Here is an 18,807-nt window from a genome sequence, read left to right as displayed (position 1 = left end):
GTGTTAATGTAGGTTCACCAATTGTATCAAATACACTACTCTGATGCTGATAATGAGGGAGACTATACATGGTAGAGGAAGAAATTACATGGAAAAATCTCTGTACTTTCTGCTTAATTTTTCTGTAAACCTAAAACTGCTCTAATAATAATGTCTATTAAAATGTTAAAAAAAAAAACTTTCTCCTTCCTGATTATTTTTCTTCTTCAAATCCTCACCTTCACTCATTTGTTTTGTCCTCTATTTACTGATATTTTGTCATCTTAGTGGTATATGATTTAAAGAAAAAAGAAGTTTATCAACATTATTATTTGTTTTCAGCAGGAGGGTTCTTCAGAGTGCCTAGCACTATGTATTGGCCAACATGAAAGTCCTATTTTTTTTTTTGTTATATTCTTGAATCTTTGTTTCCTCCGTATCATTATTCTTTTTGAACAGGAGGACTCTTAAGCCCTCTTACAAATCAGTCCTCGAAAGCCATCTATAGCAATCTTCTAGACATGTCCAGATGCAACTGAAACCTGTTCTGAAAACATTATAGGCCCTTAAGCTGGCGTTGTCCCTGTCTTCCATGGAAACAGTGTAAGCTCAAGTGTGGTATGTGCTGAGATAGAGATGCAGAGACCTGAGGGTTGAAGAGCACTTCTGGGTGATAAATATTGTGGTAAACATGTGGCTTGAAATGTATCCATTTATGCAGCAAATGAGCACTGAGAACTTACTGTTTGCAAGGTCCTACAGTCAACACTGAGAGAGTTGCATACTTTTTCTCTGCCCTTTGAAAGTTCATAATTTGTTAGATCTGAAATCATAGGTAGAATTTTAGTTGGATGGTAAATGAAGTGGCATACGTGTTTGGTGAAGAGGAAGAGGGTATGGCAGATTTGGGAAATGGTTCCTACTCCAGTCTGTCCAGGTCATCAGATCCATGAATGGGATAGTAGGATACATGGGGGGAGGCGGTGAATGTTGTTTGGAATCAGATTACAGAGGGCCTGGAGTGTCAATCTGAGGAGTTTGCACTTACTTTAGTAATCAGTAGGAACAATTTAGTGCTTTGCAGCATGGAATGATGTATTTAAGGACTTACACTGTGGAGATTAATCAAGCAGTAATGAACCAAATGAATTCAAGGGGACAGAACAGTTAGAGAAGAAATAATGTTATCCTGAATTTGAGCAACAGAGCAACAACAGAAAGAGTAGGAAAAAATGGGGGAAATAGAGTCATTTTATAGACAATGACCAGTTATCTGTAAGAGACCAAAGTTGGAGGAAAAAAATAACCCTGAAAACCTAAACCTGCACGATTGGCAGAATGGTAAGGTCATTAACCAGCTTGGGAAGAAATTCAGATTTGTGAAGAGTCACTAAGTCCAACATGTTCATGTGGATATTTGGCTCTGGTACCAGCATAAAGAACTTCAGGCACTGAACTCTGTAGCTGAAAAGCTTGGCTGCACTTTGGGCATAAAAACAACTGGGGTTTAGAGTGTGCATCTCCTTTACATGAAGCTAAAATAACCTTTTTTAAAGAACTATGCAACATTTTTAAATTGCAAACTCCCACAAATTGAGCATTTGTTGCCTACTCTTTTTCCCTGATTAGGTAAACCCTCAAAATCTCTACCATATACTTTCCAAAGACCCTATTCTATTAATACTATTATATAGTTTTCTCTATATCTCATAGGTTAGAAGAGACATGCCTATAATGCTGTTTTAGCTTCTTATCGGCACATAGTGGTACTTTGGTATTTGTGTTTGGTTCCATTCCACTGAATCAATCAAATCAAATGTTTTTCTTGCCTTTTAATTAATGTTCTCCAGCAAACAAGATAATTAGGTAGAATGAAAAAAATAGAGATATGCAGACTTCCATGGTATACATAGCCTCCATTATTTGTTTTTTCAATGGTTAATATTTGTATTTTAAAATAATACTTATTTTTCTAAACTCAAGTAACTACATGTTCACACCAAAAATTTTTGCAAATACAAATATATATTAAAAAGAAAGTAATCATCTTCATAATAACAGCAACTAGAGCTAACTATTCTTAAATTTTCTTCTAGGAATATTTCTTTGAATCTAAGATTTTATTAAAATGGGATTATGTGTTATATAAATTTCTGATTCTTTCCCTGTTTATAAAAGTTCTTCAAAGTCACAGTATTCATTGTTTAGTTATTTCCTTATTTATTTAAGAATTCTCATATTGTGGACATTGAGGACATTTATGATACTTCTCTATTATAAATTATGCAGTAGTGAACAGATGGTGGTATACTTCAGATTAATTTTGATGATCCATGTTTTTTCGTGTAGCTACCAAACTGACTTCAGAATAGATATAGATGATGCAGTGACTGAAATTAATTTTCAGATGGCCACAATGATCAGATTAACCTCATTAACAACAAATAGAGAAACATACCTATTCTTGACATGCCCAAGGAAAAAGCAATTTATAGAACTGTTGGGCAAAACCATAAAAATTGTAATGACTAAATATGTTAAATAAATAAAAAATTAAAATTAACCTGATGATTTATTTGTCTATCCAATTATCATAAAATACTCTTCGAGTTCCTTTAAAATAACACAAATTGTCATCATGGTTATACAAACATACAATCATACAACTATACACCAGTCACTAGAAAAATTGTACCATCTACAATAAAAAATTGATATGTATGTATGACAGTATGCATTCTTATGAAAATTTATCAGCTCACAAAAGTCTATACCATCACTTCTTCTGCATTTTCTGAAATAGATGATAATATAGTGTCAGTGTTAAACATGACAGTCCACTGTTAATTATTATTTCTGTGGGTACAAGGAAGTAGTTATGATCAAACTTAGAAAATATATGCACATGAAATTATGCCACTACGATATGTATATACATTTTGTGGGATCTCCTCCAATATTTCACAATGCACGTATCTCCTCAAAATGACTTTCTTCCTCATGAGAGTGTATATACTTCAAATGCATATCTTGCTGCTTGACAAAGGTAAAAATGTGTATAAAACACCAAGTTTTCATGTTAACAATGATGATCTTTTGTTATATTTTATAATAAATCCATTTAAGAGTTTAATTTCCTTGTTCAGAAATACCTGAACACATTTAATTATATTAAAGTGCTGCTTTACCAAACAAGAAAAAGAACAAGAAAGAAATGATTTGGGAGCAATTATTATATTTATAGGATCTTGACAGCTTTAAAAGTCTTCTACTTTTCCCTGTTGTGATGACCACAGGGAAAGCTCCCTTGCCCCAGTATAAAATAGCTTAGAAAAAACTTGCAATAATAGCCTAGTGCCTCATTAGAAAAGCCCGTATTTCCTGCTCCAGTAACCAGCTGAGAGAAATAAAATTCATCTTGTCAACAGGTTTATTTATGTCCTATCTTCTTCTTCTTTGTTAATCCTCCTTTTATGTTTCCTTAATAGCACATGCTGGAAAAGTTCCTGAATGCTTTTCGACTAAAGTGAAGTTCTGGGGAGGATTGACAAATTTCTGTTGTGTCAACATGGACATGGGCATCTCCCAGTCTGGAATTCAATGTATAATGTCTGAAATAGATAAATGTAGACTCTCCTTTTCTCATTCATCAGATCAGGAGATATTCAGGTCTACTAATTGGTTTTAATGCATGTTATTAGAATCGTATTGCCAGTACAATAAAGATGCAGTGCATTTCATATATCATAATAGACTGGCATTAAAAAATTACTAGGAGCACCAGCTCTAAAAACAAAGGAAAAATCCACTCATGAATTGATGGGCACTTGAAAATTTGGTATATGTATACAATGGAATATTACTCAATTATAAGAAATGACAGTGATCTAGCACCTCTTATATTTTCCTGGATTGAACTTGAGCCCATTATCCGAAGTGAGGTATCACATGATTGGAAGAATGGGCTCCACTTGTACTCTCCATCAAATTGGCACTAACTGATTAACACTATGGTGCTCACATGGTGGCATTAGGGGGATGGGGAGGTAAACTCACAACTAAAGGACACGGGGAGCATTGTAGAGGGGAAGGGCACGCCTCTAACCCTCGCTTGGATGAGGCAAAGACATAAAATGTAACCAAAATGTTTGTACCCTCATAATACCCTGAAATAAAAATTAAAAAATAAAATAAATAAAAAAAAAAAAACAAAGGAAAAATCTGGACTTTGTGCTTTCAAAAGAGTTTTTTTAGAAACTTTGGGGTTATGGACAGTGATAAAATGTAGAATCTACCAAATAAGAAATTGTATATGAATTCAGGAACAGCCTGTCACCTACAGTTTAATCACTATATATTTTTAAGGAAATTTTCTGTAATTATACACTGTGGTACTAATCTAGAGATGAGGAACACCAAGCATCTTTTAATAATTAATCTTGGGGATCAAGTTTCTCACTGGCCATCATAGCTTAGAAGAAAATATCACATTTTGGGGATGTTATAGTAAGGCATGAAAGAAATTTCATTTATTATTTGGTCATATTCTCAACCAATATCTGAGCATTGAGTATAAAAATATAATAATAAGAAAAGATACCTTCCTTTGATCCACCTTCAGGAACACAGATTTAATCTATGTAATGTGTACAATGTAAAATCTTTGCAGTTTCTGTGTAATGTTTACAATTAACCTGACCCACCTATGAAGAAAACAGTGGGTTTGTACTATTTTTTGCAAATAATTTCCATAGCACATAGGTCCAACATGAAGCATGATAAATGGAATATTGTCTGATAAATTTAGATTAACTACTCCATTCAAGTTCAAAAAGTAGTTTTTGTTAACATGCCTCAGATTCTTTTCTTTCATTAACTTTTAGCTCAAGTTTACAGTAAATCTACCCTCTCTACTACACTCTGCTCTTTGAAACAGTCTTTCAGCCCTAGCAAACCTAAATATACCCCATTGTGCATTGTCTTAAACTGTAGCCCTGTAACTCTTAATTCTGCCTTCTTTGTCACTTTGTCCTTACCCATCTATCCTACCTCTCAAGGGGTAAGCAGTTCCTCAACTCCAAATATTTAACGGGACTTCTAGTATTCCAAAATGTTGGCTGCCAATGACATTGGTTCCCACAAGACAAAGTAACGATAACCCTTACCACCATAGCTTGCCACCAAAAGTTGATATTTATTACCTATTCCAATCCTAGTTTACTGAATTCCCTTAAAGGTGCCCCTGTGGATGATTTTGTGAATGTTTAGGTTTTGCTTTTATTCCCCCACAATGCTCTCTCTGCCACCCAGAGTAGCTGTAGATTGTCTCCATCTGCCATTACATTTGGGTAAAAGGTATTTTGCCTTTCTCAAGTGAAATCTACCTCTTCAAAATGATTTTTTTTTTTTTTTTTTTTACTGGGAAACAGCAACCTAAACAGTAGATAGAATCTCTTTAGCTGATTTGCTTTACTGAAAACATGGCCAGCTCAAAAGCATGATGGTGAATGTAACCAAGAAATGCTATCATGAAGATGACCACAGCACAAAGGGGTGCTCTGTCCTTTTCGACTCTTTACTTTGCAGAATTCACATAGCTAATACCAAACGAATGTTGTTAACACCTTCTTTTGAAAAGCGATTTTCAGTAATTCAAAGAAAAGGCAGTTTACAAATGTGGACAGTAGAAATACAATAAAGACAGCAGAGCCAGGTGAAAAGCAGTACTATGGAAATGACAATAGGTGTGTGAGCCTCTCAGGAATGCACAGTACTTTCAGATACAAGTTTGGTGTGCTCTTTCTTCTTTTTAAATTGGCTGTAGACACTAAGGTTGAAAGAATACTAAAGATTTTTCCACTCAAGCCTTGCTGTCCTGAGGATTCTATATTCACTGCCCTTGTTCAGTTAACATTACAACAAACAAGAGGTTATCAATCTTGTTCCTGCCTCCACACAGTTCACCTGGGTAACACACTTCAATCAATATCTCTCACCCCATTCAGTGATTCTGCCACCCCCAACACACATCCTTCCCTGAACCCCCAGTCCTCAGTCCCAAATGAGAATGACTTAATTAAAAAATAATATAAGAGCCAATAAGGCAACAGTAAAAAGATCAATTGAAATGAAAGTCAGGAGGTCTGGTTTCTACTCTTCGTTCTGCCACTAAATTACTGGGTGAATGTGGATAAATCACTTCTATTTATTATAGATGGAGGGCAAGTTAGATTGTGTCTAAAATTTCCTTCCAAATAATTCTAGGAAATAAATTATAATTATATTAACTTCCTAAAAATTTAATCAATATTACAGATAACATTGAAGAAATGTATTCTTCTGCCTGAGTTGAATACCAGAAAAACACATCCTTGCTTTCTCTCAATAGTCCTAATTTTATAACTGCTTGTGGTTCATATAAAATGGAAAGGCACAAATTTTGCATATTGACCTCGCTTTCTGTTTTCTGTTCTGGACTTTGTTTATGACACCTTTTAGAAATTGATTAGGACCAATTTCTAACATCATCTCTTAATATGTCCCTAAGCACCCTCTGCTATAGCCACACTGAACCTCTCACCCTCCGTATAAACAGTAGCTTCTCTCTGGACCCTTCCTCTCGTGGCGCGTCTTGACTCTTGGTTCATTTCCTCTATCTTTTACCACATATCCCATTGCACAAAAGTGAGTTCTTTATGTGCTTAAGTCTCTGTCTATACAATGAGCTCTTAAATGACCGTTGGACTAGAAGAATGTATCACTTGAAAAAACAAGCTTCAGAGTAAAAAAAGAGAGAGAGTTGTGTTCAATTTATAATTCTGATGAATTGTTGCTGAGTGACCTTAAATAAATTACTGATTGCTGGCTCTGTATTTCCTCATTTATATAATGAAATTTATAATATCTACTAAAATCAATTGGGACTATGATCCAAGAAACAACCCAAAACAAATGGAAAAATGAGTAGTTTTATTGGCTCTCCTAACTGAAAATTCCAAAGGTTTATTGTTTTAGATATAACTTCATACAAGGGCTCAAATGATGACACTAAATTTCAATCCTTCTCCATCTTTTGTCTTTTATAGCTTCTTTTTTTGAATCTATCCTCGGGGTCTGTATATTGTGGCAAAATAAAGCTCTAAGCTATTCCTGATCTACATTCTTGCAGGTTCAAATACATCAAAAAGGACAGGTGTTCTTTTTACAATAATTTCAACAAAAGTCTTGGGCCTGATTTTAATGGGCTTGAATTGAATTAAATACCATTTCTTGAAATGATCACTACAGCTAGGGAAATAAAATATACTCATTGACTAATATCTAGGGCACCTGCCCATTCCTGCAGCTGGAATCAGTCCTAAACAAACACATAGACTGGGAAAGAAGAACGTACAATTCTGCAAAAGAAATTTAGGACCATACTTTCAAAAAGACAGTGAATGAATGCTGCGTAGGCCAGAGATAACTATTCGGCTCTGTATTACTCTGTCAGATTCTTATAAATTCAAATGAGATATTATTCACAAAACATTTAGAACAATGCTTGTTATTTAAGAAGTTTCCAATGCTAAACATGATCCTTAGCACATAGTAGGTGCTGAGAAAATGTCAAGTGAGTAAAGTGAATAAGTGAAAACTGAATCTGTTAGAGGAATTCTTAGAATGAGTAATTTATAGATAATTTTGCTTTGCTTTTCCAGTACATTCTTTGATCACTTTTCTTGTTGGCAGAGATTATAAGAAACTAAGCCACATTTATTGTTTGTACAGCTTCCTGAACATATTCTGCTTAATCTAATACAATTATTCCACAGTACAAATATGGCAGAAGCAATTGAACCCTATATCCAACCTCACTATAGTAGTTAACTCATTCAACAAATGCATGTGGGGCTCTCATAAACTCCCAGCACTCTGCTGGTACTGGAAATGCAAAGAAAAAGCAGACATAGCACCATCTTCAAAGAGGTGAATTTCTTTGTTTCGTATCTAAGTCTTGTGGAATATAATAATATATATAACAGACGAGGACCTGTTTATAGAATAGTAAAGAAAACAGACAAAAATTAAGCAACTTAATGAAATACAAATTTGCTAATTACAAAAAAAGGAAGAAAAATAAATGATCATAATTGCTAAGAAGGTACTAGGCATCAGTGAAATTCTGATAGAGAATTTTAGGAGCCTACTTCAGAAAGAGTGATGGAGAGGGATACCATCCAGGAAGTTAGCTGAGTTCTGAAAAATGAAAAGGAACAATATACTGTGAAACCAGAGGAAGTCGCCATTGAAAATTCAGGCAAGGTTTTTTTAGCTAGAACTTGAATCCCAGCTCTGCTTTTGACTTGCTCTGTGACTTTGGGCAAGTTACTTAACTTCTCTGTATGGCTTCTTCTCTTCAACTATAAAATGGAAATAATAGTAACTACGTATAAGGACTAATATTACCCTGCTTGCGTTCAAGCCCTTATCTTCTCGTGCACGAACTGGTAACATTCCCAGATTTCCGTTCTGTCTTTTAACCCCTCCAACTCACCCACTATTCTGCTGCTGAAGTCATCTTTCTAAACTGCAAATATGACTGAATTATTTCCTTTATAATGGCTCTTTATTTTTGCAAAGAGTCCAAATTACTTAATATGGTATGGTCATTCTTCCATGATCTGGCTCATGCCTACCTCTTCAGTTTAATTTTTCACCATGACCCCTCATCTAGCCCAATCTTAAACTCTTAGCTTCAAACACATTAACTACCTTACACTCCCCTAACATGACAGTTTCCTATCTCTGTGCCTTTGCATGGTCAATGTCTCTTTATCTGGAAACTTGGTCTCCTTGTTAAAACTAAGATCAATGTCAATTCTATTATCTCTTCTAATACACTTTTGTTAAATTCTTTCAGCAGCCCCAACCTAGAGCTGACTATTACTTCCATAGAGTTTCCCCCTGCCTTGCCCCATATGTGTGATATTAATGCTTGTGTGTGTGTATCTGTGTGTGTGTGTGTGTGTGTGTGTCTGTGTGTGGCAATGAGAATGATCTAATAAGGAAATAGAAGCTAATAATGCAAGATAAGAAGGAATAATTCCATGACAGAAATTCATGAAAAATGATAAAGGAATGTAACAGAGCATGAGTGGAGGCACTTGCCTTTGGTAGGATTGGGGACTTTCTTGCATTGTAATAGAAAGACAGCCCAGAGAGTCTTTCTACATACAGATGCAGATGCATGCAGATTGATACACTGAGTGGAGGGAAGATGCAAGAGTTTCCAACCCATGGCTTCTTTTTTCTCCATGAAGTATGGAACAGGATGATTGATCAGGTGTGAAGAGAGAAAGCAATGTAGTGGAGTTACAGAGAGAAGGGGTTTGAAATCCCAGTCTGGGAGAGTGGAAAGTTGATGTCATAGTAATCTCCTAGCGTCCAGTGAACTATGAGTTGAGGTCATCAACTAAAAGTAGGCAGTTTCTGTTGGAAATATGAAGAAAAGAGGAGGAAGTATGGCATTAGCTTTTTTTAGCAGGTGGAAAAGCAACTTGACAAGGAAAGCATAGTGTGACTGTTGGGCAGCATTGACTACCCATTCACGATTTGTGGTAATGAATTCAGGAAAGCAGTCAGTGTGGCCATCATGGTGGCATTTTCCTCCAGGACCACACAGCTGCTCAGGTGGGGATACAGAGAAGGGAATATTTGGGTTTACCCACAATTGACCTTTTGCTGGGGGACACAGTAGAGGAATAGAACAAGGGAGCTATGGATTTATAAAAGATGATTCCATTTAACTGTGGATTCCAGGCTGGATCAAGAGAGAGGTGCAGGCCTGAGGAAATTGTTGACAACAACAAGTGGGAGAGCCAACAGACTCCAAGTCTAGCAAAAGAGCATCAGTGCTGGTATGGGAATGCAAGAGCATCTGAGCTGACCAGGGAGGAGAGTGCTTAACATTGCTATTTTAAAAGTAAAGCAACTATGAAAATGCCATTTTATGAATAATCTTTCCTACACATTGCTTATGGCGTGTTAAACTATTTTAATGGAGATCCCACAAGAACTAACATGGGAGTCACAAAATTCAGTTGCAAATGGCTGTGGATAGTTAGCAATGCCATTAGAAAGCTGATAAATGATCATTTTATTGTCCAATCAAAACTCGAGTCAAGTATGAAAAACCCTGGATTTCTGGATTCTCACAAAAGTAAACCACATGATTCTCATACTTAAAAGTAACTGCAATTTCCTTAAAAGATACAACAAGTGAGACAGAGAAGCAGGAAAATTCCTATCTGTTGTAAATGGAAGTACTTCCCTGGTTTCCTCGTATGCCTTTGTTCTTGATTCTAGACAGTGCTGTGAGTGGAAGCCCATTCTAGGACAGGTTTCCATAGTCAGCTTGGTTCCCTAGTTGTCACAGCAACAGTTGATACAAAGTTTATGGACCGATCCTCGCTCACCTTGGTTTTATGCTTCCCATTTCTATTCCTGGTCCAGAATTCATTACATCAACCATTGACCACTAGCATCATGAAACAATTTCCTCCCCAATTAACCATATCAGCAAAGTTAATATTTCTTCGTTAAGATATAAAATCCACTCCAAATGGTCATTTATGACTTACTAAGGTGATTCACAGCCCACAGTGAGAAGCAGTTAACCTGGGTCTAGAAAAATGTGACTGCTTTATTTCCCAAAGAATCCATAATCTAATTGTAAGGATGGGAAATTGGGGATTAAAAGCTGTCCATATTTCACAATGTCATTGGGAAAGAAGTAATTGAATAAGGAGTTGGAGTTAAGGATGTTAGCAAAAAGACATGACCGTAAGCCTTAGCTTCTGCCTATGATGTCTCTACAGAATGTGATTTAATTATGAGTTGGGGCAACTTGTTATGAATAATGTTTGGAGTTGGGGTATAAAAGACTGAAAAGTTTCCATCATAGAGATTTGGGTAGTCCAGGAGTTTTGTTATTTATTTCTTACTATTAGACCTAGTTTCCATTATCCAGGAGATAATATCTTGAAACAATATTCTTATAGTAGACTAGGCTTTCCTTAACTGTGAGGGTTAAAAATTTCATATTTCCCACCTGATTGTTTTTTAAAAAACTAAATGCTTTGTTGGAACAACTAAGCATGGTATTTCACCAGTTACTAATCAAACATTATTTACAAAAAGTAAGACGATATATAAGACTAAGCTTGTATAAAAGCATATGTGTTGCCTAATAAATGAAAACCAGGAAAATAACAAAAGAAAATAAAATAAGATAAAAAAATACTGACATAATAGACTTCTCTCTTCTCTGATTTTCAAATGATATAAATGACCATCCTATATAGCCCTGGTTCTTCAGACTTGCATAGTGCTGACTGTATCTGAATTTTCTCACTCAGAGGAAAAACTGTATGGCATGAGCCTGAGTATTCTTTAGAGTTTGGGAACAATTTTGCATAAAAAGCCATTGCAAGCAGTGTCAAGCCTTGTTTCTTTGTCCATCAATAGAGAGGTCTATCTAGAAAGCAAAATATTTTTTTTTCTTTTTAAAGTTTCTTGTTCTTCCCTAGACACAATCATAAAAAATGTAAAAATTTCACAGCACTGTAGTACAACCAATTTATGTAAAGATCCCATTCTTGTCATTCATTCTGTGACTAGAAGGATGTTTCACAGCAAGCTTTACTAACTAGCTTTAATCTTCTACTCCACCCTCAATCTACTAATTCATGTAATCTGTTTCTCACTGAATTAGATACTGCAGTTTGAATTTTTTTTTTAAGAGACTTTGGACACCTTCCCAGAGCACAGCATTCTGAAGCACATTTCGGTCAAAATGAATGTAGTTTCACCAGGTGTGTGATGTGATTCTTTTACTCCAGTCACGGATGACTTATGGATGGTTAGCACTGCCATCCATGGAGGCTGGACTTTGGTTTGTATACGCCCGTGAATTGTCTCCATAGAGAAAATGTACAGGGGTAGCATTTCACTTTTATGTTTTTCATCAAACAGCTTCCTAGAGACAGAGGGGGGAAAGGTATGAAAGTTGTTAGGGAAAACCCTCTCTATTACCAGGAGGTTGTTTCTTAAGAAGTCAGAGGCTTGCGTGCTCTGTGAAGGGAATATTTAATTAGTCCTGTGCTGGAGAATTCCTTTCAGGTAATCACAGTCTTTACAAAGCCAACTTTGCCTCATCCAAACAAAATGGTCTACAGGTAGCTGCTTATAAGTTATTTTGTCATAGAATTAAGGGACCTTTGATTCTAAAATGTATGCCTGTATATACCAATATGAAATATGTAGTGTCTGAGACATTCTCAACTAAAGAAAGAAATGTAAGTTCACACCTGGGACTGGTGTTAGGTGGTTTGTGGGATCCACAGAATCTCACTTGAGTCTTTTTCAGTGCCTGAAGTCCTACTGCCAAAAGTTCAGTCCTTTGAATTAAGGCTTTATATTTTTAAACTCTGTCGGTATGAACCAAACCCTGATTGGGTCACATTTTAAGTCATTATTAATGATGATCCTTTTGAGAGATATTTATTTATCAGTTATCTTTATGTCTCAAGAGCTGCTTGTAAGAGAAGAAAAAACTATGCTAAATGCCAGATTTTGCTAGGGGACAGGCAAAGTGGCAAACCTGAAATACTCAGACCTCAGGGACTCCAGGCAGCTGAAAGGAAATGTAACAGTGTTGAGTATGTTAAGAAGGGGAGATATTGAAAACAAAGATTATGTATTAATAGATAACTTTGAGACCTGTTTCACAATTTTGATTAGGTCAATATGATGAAAATATTGAAAAGCTATTTTAGCCTCAGGATCTTAGTCTCTTTTCCTCTGTGATTCTTGGATAGATGCTTTGATTTGTGGTATTGGAGCCTGACTGGTAGATTCTGCCCTTTTCATTTTAATAGATTCATTCCATTTTATTGCCAAACAGTTTGATATACATCTTTTAAACAAACACCAAGGTCAAGCTACTCCCTTGAGACTGTGGCGAAAACACTCAAAAAAGAATACCCCCTCTGAAAATGTCTTCCCACTGTATTGGGAGTTTCTCCCATGCTTGGGCAGGACATTGAAAACCTGGATTTCAGCTTTGACTGCAGCCTTTCGTTTGCCTTGATTTAAAAGTCTCAATCTCAGCTCTTTATGATGTGTGTAGATTGCCTTACAGGTCTCTTAGGAGTCACTAAGAGATGCTCCTTAACTGTACACCTTGTTGCTATAATTGAAGCTCTTTTGTTGCTGTAATTTCTTCTTAATGTTAATAGTTTTAGTCAAGTGTTCTTTCCCTCTGGAGGCATTAATTATTGCCAGTTTTGGAAAACCTTCTCTTGGTGCGTACATTTTTGCTTCTGGTGCCAAATCACGTCACTGTTTCCTAGTCTTTGTCTAGGTGAAAGGATTTTTCAGCTTTTTTCTTTACTATTGAGCATACATCCCACCCTTTTTAACCACTATAATATAATTTAAAGTATCTGCCCACCAGTCGGAAAGTCAGCATTATTCATAGTTTCATGCGTTTCGTCAATTTGCAGTACTTGTCTCAGGATAGAGGATTTAAATTTGGTCTTATTTGCTATTAGCTGTGAAATTATTGGTCACTGAAGTTTATGAGAGCAAATCCCCTTGCTAAGGGTTTACCCATGGTTTATAGCATATGATTTAAAAAATGGTTATTATTCAGTGACAAAGACTTCATTGAAATATGAAATTGAAAAAGAGGATATTTCTTCAAATGTAACAGAGTGTTCTGGAAAATATTCTCTTATTGGAAGTTAAGTAAATTTTTCTTTATGGACAGTTAAATGAATACTTTATGTCTTAGTCCATTCAGGCTACTGTAACAAAATACCATAAACTGGATGGCATATAAATAACAGAAACTTATTTCTCATGGTTCTGGGGGTTAGGAAATCAAAGATCAAGGTGCCAGCAGATTCAGTGTCTTCTGAGAGCCTACTTCCTTGTAAAGGGTGCCTTCTCGCTGTGTCCTCACGTGGTGGAAGGGGCAAGATAGCTCCTTGAGGCTTCTTTTATGAAGGCACCAATCCCATTCATGAGGGTTCAGCCCCTAAGACATAATTATCTCCCAAAGCCCCCACTTCCTAATACCATCACTTTGGGGGTTAGGATTTCAACATATGGATTTGGGGGAACACAAACATTTAGACTGTAGCATTCTATCATCTTCAAACTTCATAATCTTTACACATACACATGCACATGCACACACACATCTATTTCCAATCAAAGAGAAAAGACTACTTAATTATTGTTTTACAAAAAGCTATGTATTCCAGGAAATATTCTGAAATAAAATCAATCACCTTTAAACTAGTTATTACTGAATACCCACACTGAGGCTATCCCTGTTCTAGGCACTACGGAAAGAGCATTAAGCAAGACAGACAGATTCACCACTCTCGCAAAGCCTAAGTTCTAAAAGTTGATGAAGGTTTCACATCCAATTAAAATATACTTTGTTCTTCCTCATCTGATTATTTGCTAAAGGGTCTTATAGTTTCCATCCAGTAGGAACAAGTTCTCCATGATTAGAGCACTAATTTGTGTTTTGATGCTTAGAATTATGTAATTTATCCTTAAGCCATCTGCTTCTGAAAGTAGTACAAGTCCACTTTATTATATAAAAATGAAATGCACTGAAATTTATTATTATTTTATTGAACATAAATCAGGAAATGGATTCAATATACATTACCTAAGGACTGACATTTCAAGCCCCTTAGCCATGTGTTTCAGTAAATGTATTTTCTTGTTCATTTACTGCTACATTTTGAATCATTGCCTCTGCTCCAGATGGCTATTGATGTCTCTCCCTTGAGCCTGGATGAACCCATTTCTTTCCAAGGGCAGGAGTTTCTACAAAATAATAGAAAACCTTGGCCTGACCTACACAAAACACTTGCTTATTATCACATTATATAGAACTCAAAAGCAGAATTGATGAAAACAGTTCAATATAGTCTTTTTTCAATTTGAACTTATTTGGTTTTATTAAAATACAAATAAAAACATAGTAACTCTCCATATATTTATGAACATTTTGCTCCCTCCTTGACATTCTCAAGTATTTTATTGATTCCGGCTTATCAATGTACACACATTTCATGTATACTTTATTGTGTGATTTTTAAAGGGTTTCAAGTTGATGACTTGATACAAAAAAAAGTGCATATCTCCAATTTTCCACGAAAATATAAAATATTGTCTTGACCACATAGAAATCCACATTTAAGGTAAATTTTAACAATGTTGATAACAAAAGTTAATCTCCAACATTGGGCAATAATTATTTAAACTTCCCAGGGGGACCCAAAGAATAGCAGAGAGTCCTCCATTCTGCAGTGGGGTTTCTCTCTGACATAAATGTCGTTCTGCATGTGTTGTTCTCTCAGGAGGTCGAGTTGTGTCGTGTTAGCAGTCAAGAGAAGCTGGGCCTGACAGTCTGTTACCGAACAGATGATGAAGAAGACACCGGCATTTATGTCAGCAAGGTAAGAAATGTAGTGGAGGGGACACGAGAGGAGGGAGACTCGGGGGAATGGAGTGAAATGACTCACAAGTAGAAAATTCTTCCCTCAGAGGCTTGAATGTGACGAATTGGCCATGTTCCAAAACTTGTCACTTTCAATTAGGAAAGTAAATTATGCTGCCCAAGTAATATAATTATTATCAGCTTGTTTAATGTGGATGCGTTCACCTCAGAATCCCAGCAAGGAAAAGTGCAAAAGTGGTAACATTGCCTCAATTTGAATAAATCCCCATGAGAAAGCAGGAAGTACAGCAAAATTTTTGATTACAAACATTTGTCCTTCCATTCCACTGTGTCTTTTATGAGTTCTGTTAACAACAGCATTGACTAATTGCTTTAAATTATTATTCACAATAATGACATCTTTTACTTTGCTGATGGGATTGATAAATTTCAATATCCAAGGAGTGCATTTTTCAGTTTGTTTTATTCAACCTTACAATCACTTTCAAGAAGTGAGGTACTTAAACATGAGACACCTTTAGTGTTAGTTACTCTGAAAGACTGTGAAGCAAAATTTATTACCACAGGTGATTTTTTAAAAACTCCCAGAAGCGTTATTTTATGAGAAGTAGGAAAATATTTTGAATTATATACATATCATTAAAAATTATACAATATACATACAAACACCTATGTATGTATATATGCATAAATAGAGTCTGACTCCTGCATACATATATATAAACTAGATACTAATTGTTGTTCTATGCTGTTCCAAGTTTTCTTGGCCGTGATCTTGAAAACATTAGCTAACATACTGAACTTTAGCTTTTTCAACTGGAAAGAGTATAACAATGCTTATCTCAATGTTTTTATAGAGTTGCTTAGAATGTGGAAAAGATAACGTAATTAATGAACTCAGAAAACTACACAGATCTATAAATGTAAAATTTTACTCTTTATCACCTTACCAAAGAATTTACTGACTGGCTTCTCCAATGGAAAGATCTCTGGAGAATATTTGACTCATATACTTCTTTTAAATGTACAACTAGGATAATCCCTCTGATTAAGGTGAGGAAGTATAAGGAAACACCTGCTTAATTATCTTTTGTAATATCTACAGAGGTAGAAAGGTAGAAGTTGAATATTAGTTTGATTACAGTTCTAAAGACAAAAGTTTTAGATTGTGAAGGGCTACAGTTGATTAATCATCCCTCACTTCCTTCTAGTAAGTCTCTATTTACTATTTAAATATGTCAGATTTGGAACTTCACTTTTCAGGGAAGGTAAAGAAGCCACAGGATCTGAACATATGTACTTGGCTGGAATGTTTTCCTTATACCTCTTACATGTAATTATAATGTATTTTGTTCTTGATTGATCACTTAAGACTCAGTCATTAGCTAGCACCCTAATAAAAAGTAATATCTAACATCTGGAGAGGATGGATCAACCTCTTGCTACACTTGAAATACTTTGCTTAAAAAAAAGCTTTGATGTGACAAACCTAAATAACTAGTTTGAAGCCACCATGTGAAATTTGATAGATGGAATTACTTCCAGTGAACTGTAAGTCTTCACTCAAGTTTGAACCATTAAAATGTTGAAAGATGCTAATAGAGCCTTAAATATCTATTTATGCTAAAATAATTTATAGTTAATACCCTTCAGCCTATATGTAAAGTGGTGGTGAGTAATTAAATGCATGAATAGGATTTTTTGTTTATTGAGCAATATAGATTATAAATCTCTTTATAAATGAATGTGCTCGTGAGACAGAAATCCCTTTAGTAATATGGACTTACAGCATAGCTATCAGCTTTCGAAGACAGCTAGGGCAGGATTTAATAATCACTTCAGTAGAAAATAAATTTCCTGGGTCCCAGGAATCCTAGTATTAACATCATCTCATGTCAGCTGAAGACCATATCTGACAGTTGGGATGCAGAAATGAGTAAACGAATGTGATAAAAAGAAGGAAGAAAAAAAGAAAGGGAGGAAGGAAGGAATGGAGAGTAGGAGGAGGAAGGGTGGGAAAAATGGTCTTCAGATTAAGTTCTGCTATAGTCCTCTTAAATTTTATTATTGTTAATTTTAAAATAGTTCATCGACATTTTTAGAACCAGTGACTTTTGGTGGAGAAAAATATGACATGCACTGTCATAAATCATTAGAGAATTTTCAAGCACCATATTTTTAAGTTCTTGAGAAGATAATACGTATCTAGTTGAAGATGTGTGTCCTCTCCCTTACAGGTAGATCCAAATAGCATTGCTGCCAAAGATGGCCGAATTCGAGAAGGGGATCGTATTTTGCAAGTATGTGGTTTGGTTATTTTCTTAAGTTTCACTCTGTCTGTCCAACAGTTTTTATTTTATTTTGTGTCTTATAAAATATTAGAGGAAAGAATTTGTCTTTGCTTATGGATATTAACATCTACAAAACAAAAAAATCTATCATTTAAAACTTTTAAGGTTAAGGATGATGCCATTTATTAGGAGTTATTAGCTAATAATTAGTGATTCAGATACAATATCTGGAATCAGATTACTTGATCTACACTTCCAGCTCCACCATTTGCTTGGACACATCATCTAACCTCCTCTCATCTTAAGCCATTTCCTTATCATAAAAGATGGTAATTAATCATATATTATTAGTGTGAATATTCAATGAGATTATACATGTAATATGCTTAGAACAGTGCACGATAAGTGCTTAATAAACATTAATGGCCAATATTACTAGTAGCATCGGTTATTGCTACCTTTTCCAGAATAAATTAGGTAAGTATGGATCTAGATGTTCCTTTACTATGTGAAAGTCTAGAAGTTTGAAGAATTTTTAACTACAGTTATGTGTTACTTAATACATTCTGAGGAATGCATCGTTAGGCAATTTTGTCATTATGTGAACATCATAGAGTGCACTTACACAAACCTAAATGGTCTAGGCCAGTGGTCCCCAACCTTTTTGGCACCAGGGACCGGTTTCATGGAATACAATCTTTTCCACTGATGGTGGGGTGGGGGAGGCAGAGCTCAGGCAGCGATGAGAGAGATGGGGAGTGGCAGTAAATACAGATGGAGCTTTGCTCACTTGCCCGCTGCTCACCTCCTGATGTGCGGCCCCGTTCATAAGTTTCGTGGAAGACAATTTTTCCATTGGAGGAGTGGCAGAGCTCTGTGGCCCGGTCCCTAACAGGCCGTGGACTGGTTCTGGTCCACAGCCCAGGGGTTGGGGACTGCAGGTCTAGGCTACTACACACCTGGGCTATATGGTATAGCCTATTGCTCATAGGCTACACGCCTGTGCAA

At 35.7% G+C, this 18,807-nt stretch overlaps 1 protein-coding gene across 2 annotated transcripts in view; it reads left to right on the top strand.

The window, feature by feature from the left end:
- The window catches only part of PDZRN4 (PDZ domain containing ring finger 4), a 386,305-nt gene that overhangs the window by 352,183 nt on the left and 15,315 nt on the right, over positions 1-18,807 (top strand). For both annotated transcript variants that reach the window (XM_012638428.1, XM_012638427.1), the window contains 2 exons: positions 15,408-15,506; positions 17,746-17,808. In XM_012638428.1, the coding sequence (XP_012493882.1) occupies positions 15,408-15,506; positions 17,746-17,808 (162 nt within the window). The remainder of the gene's footprint in view (positions 1-15,407; positions 15,507-17,745; positions 17,809-18,807) is intronic.

The sequence above is a fragment of the Propithecus coquereli genome, unplaced genomic scaffold, assembly GCF_000956105.1.
Source record: "Propithecus coquereli isolate 6110/MARCELLA unplaced genomic scaffold, Pcoq_1.0 Scaffold13, whole genome shotgun sequence".
In the NCBI taxonomy this organism is placed as follows: domain Eukaryota; kingdom Metazoa; phylum Chordata; class Mammalia; order Primates; family Indriidae; genus Propithecus; species Propithecus coquereli.
This window is presented reverse-complemented; position numbering and strand designations above follow the sequence as displayed.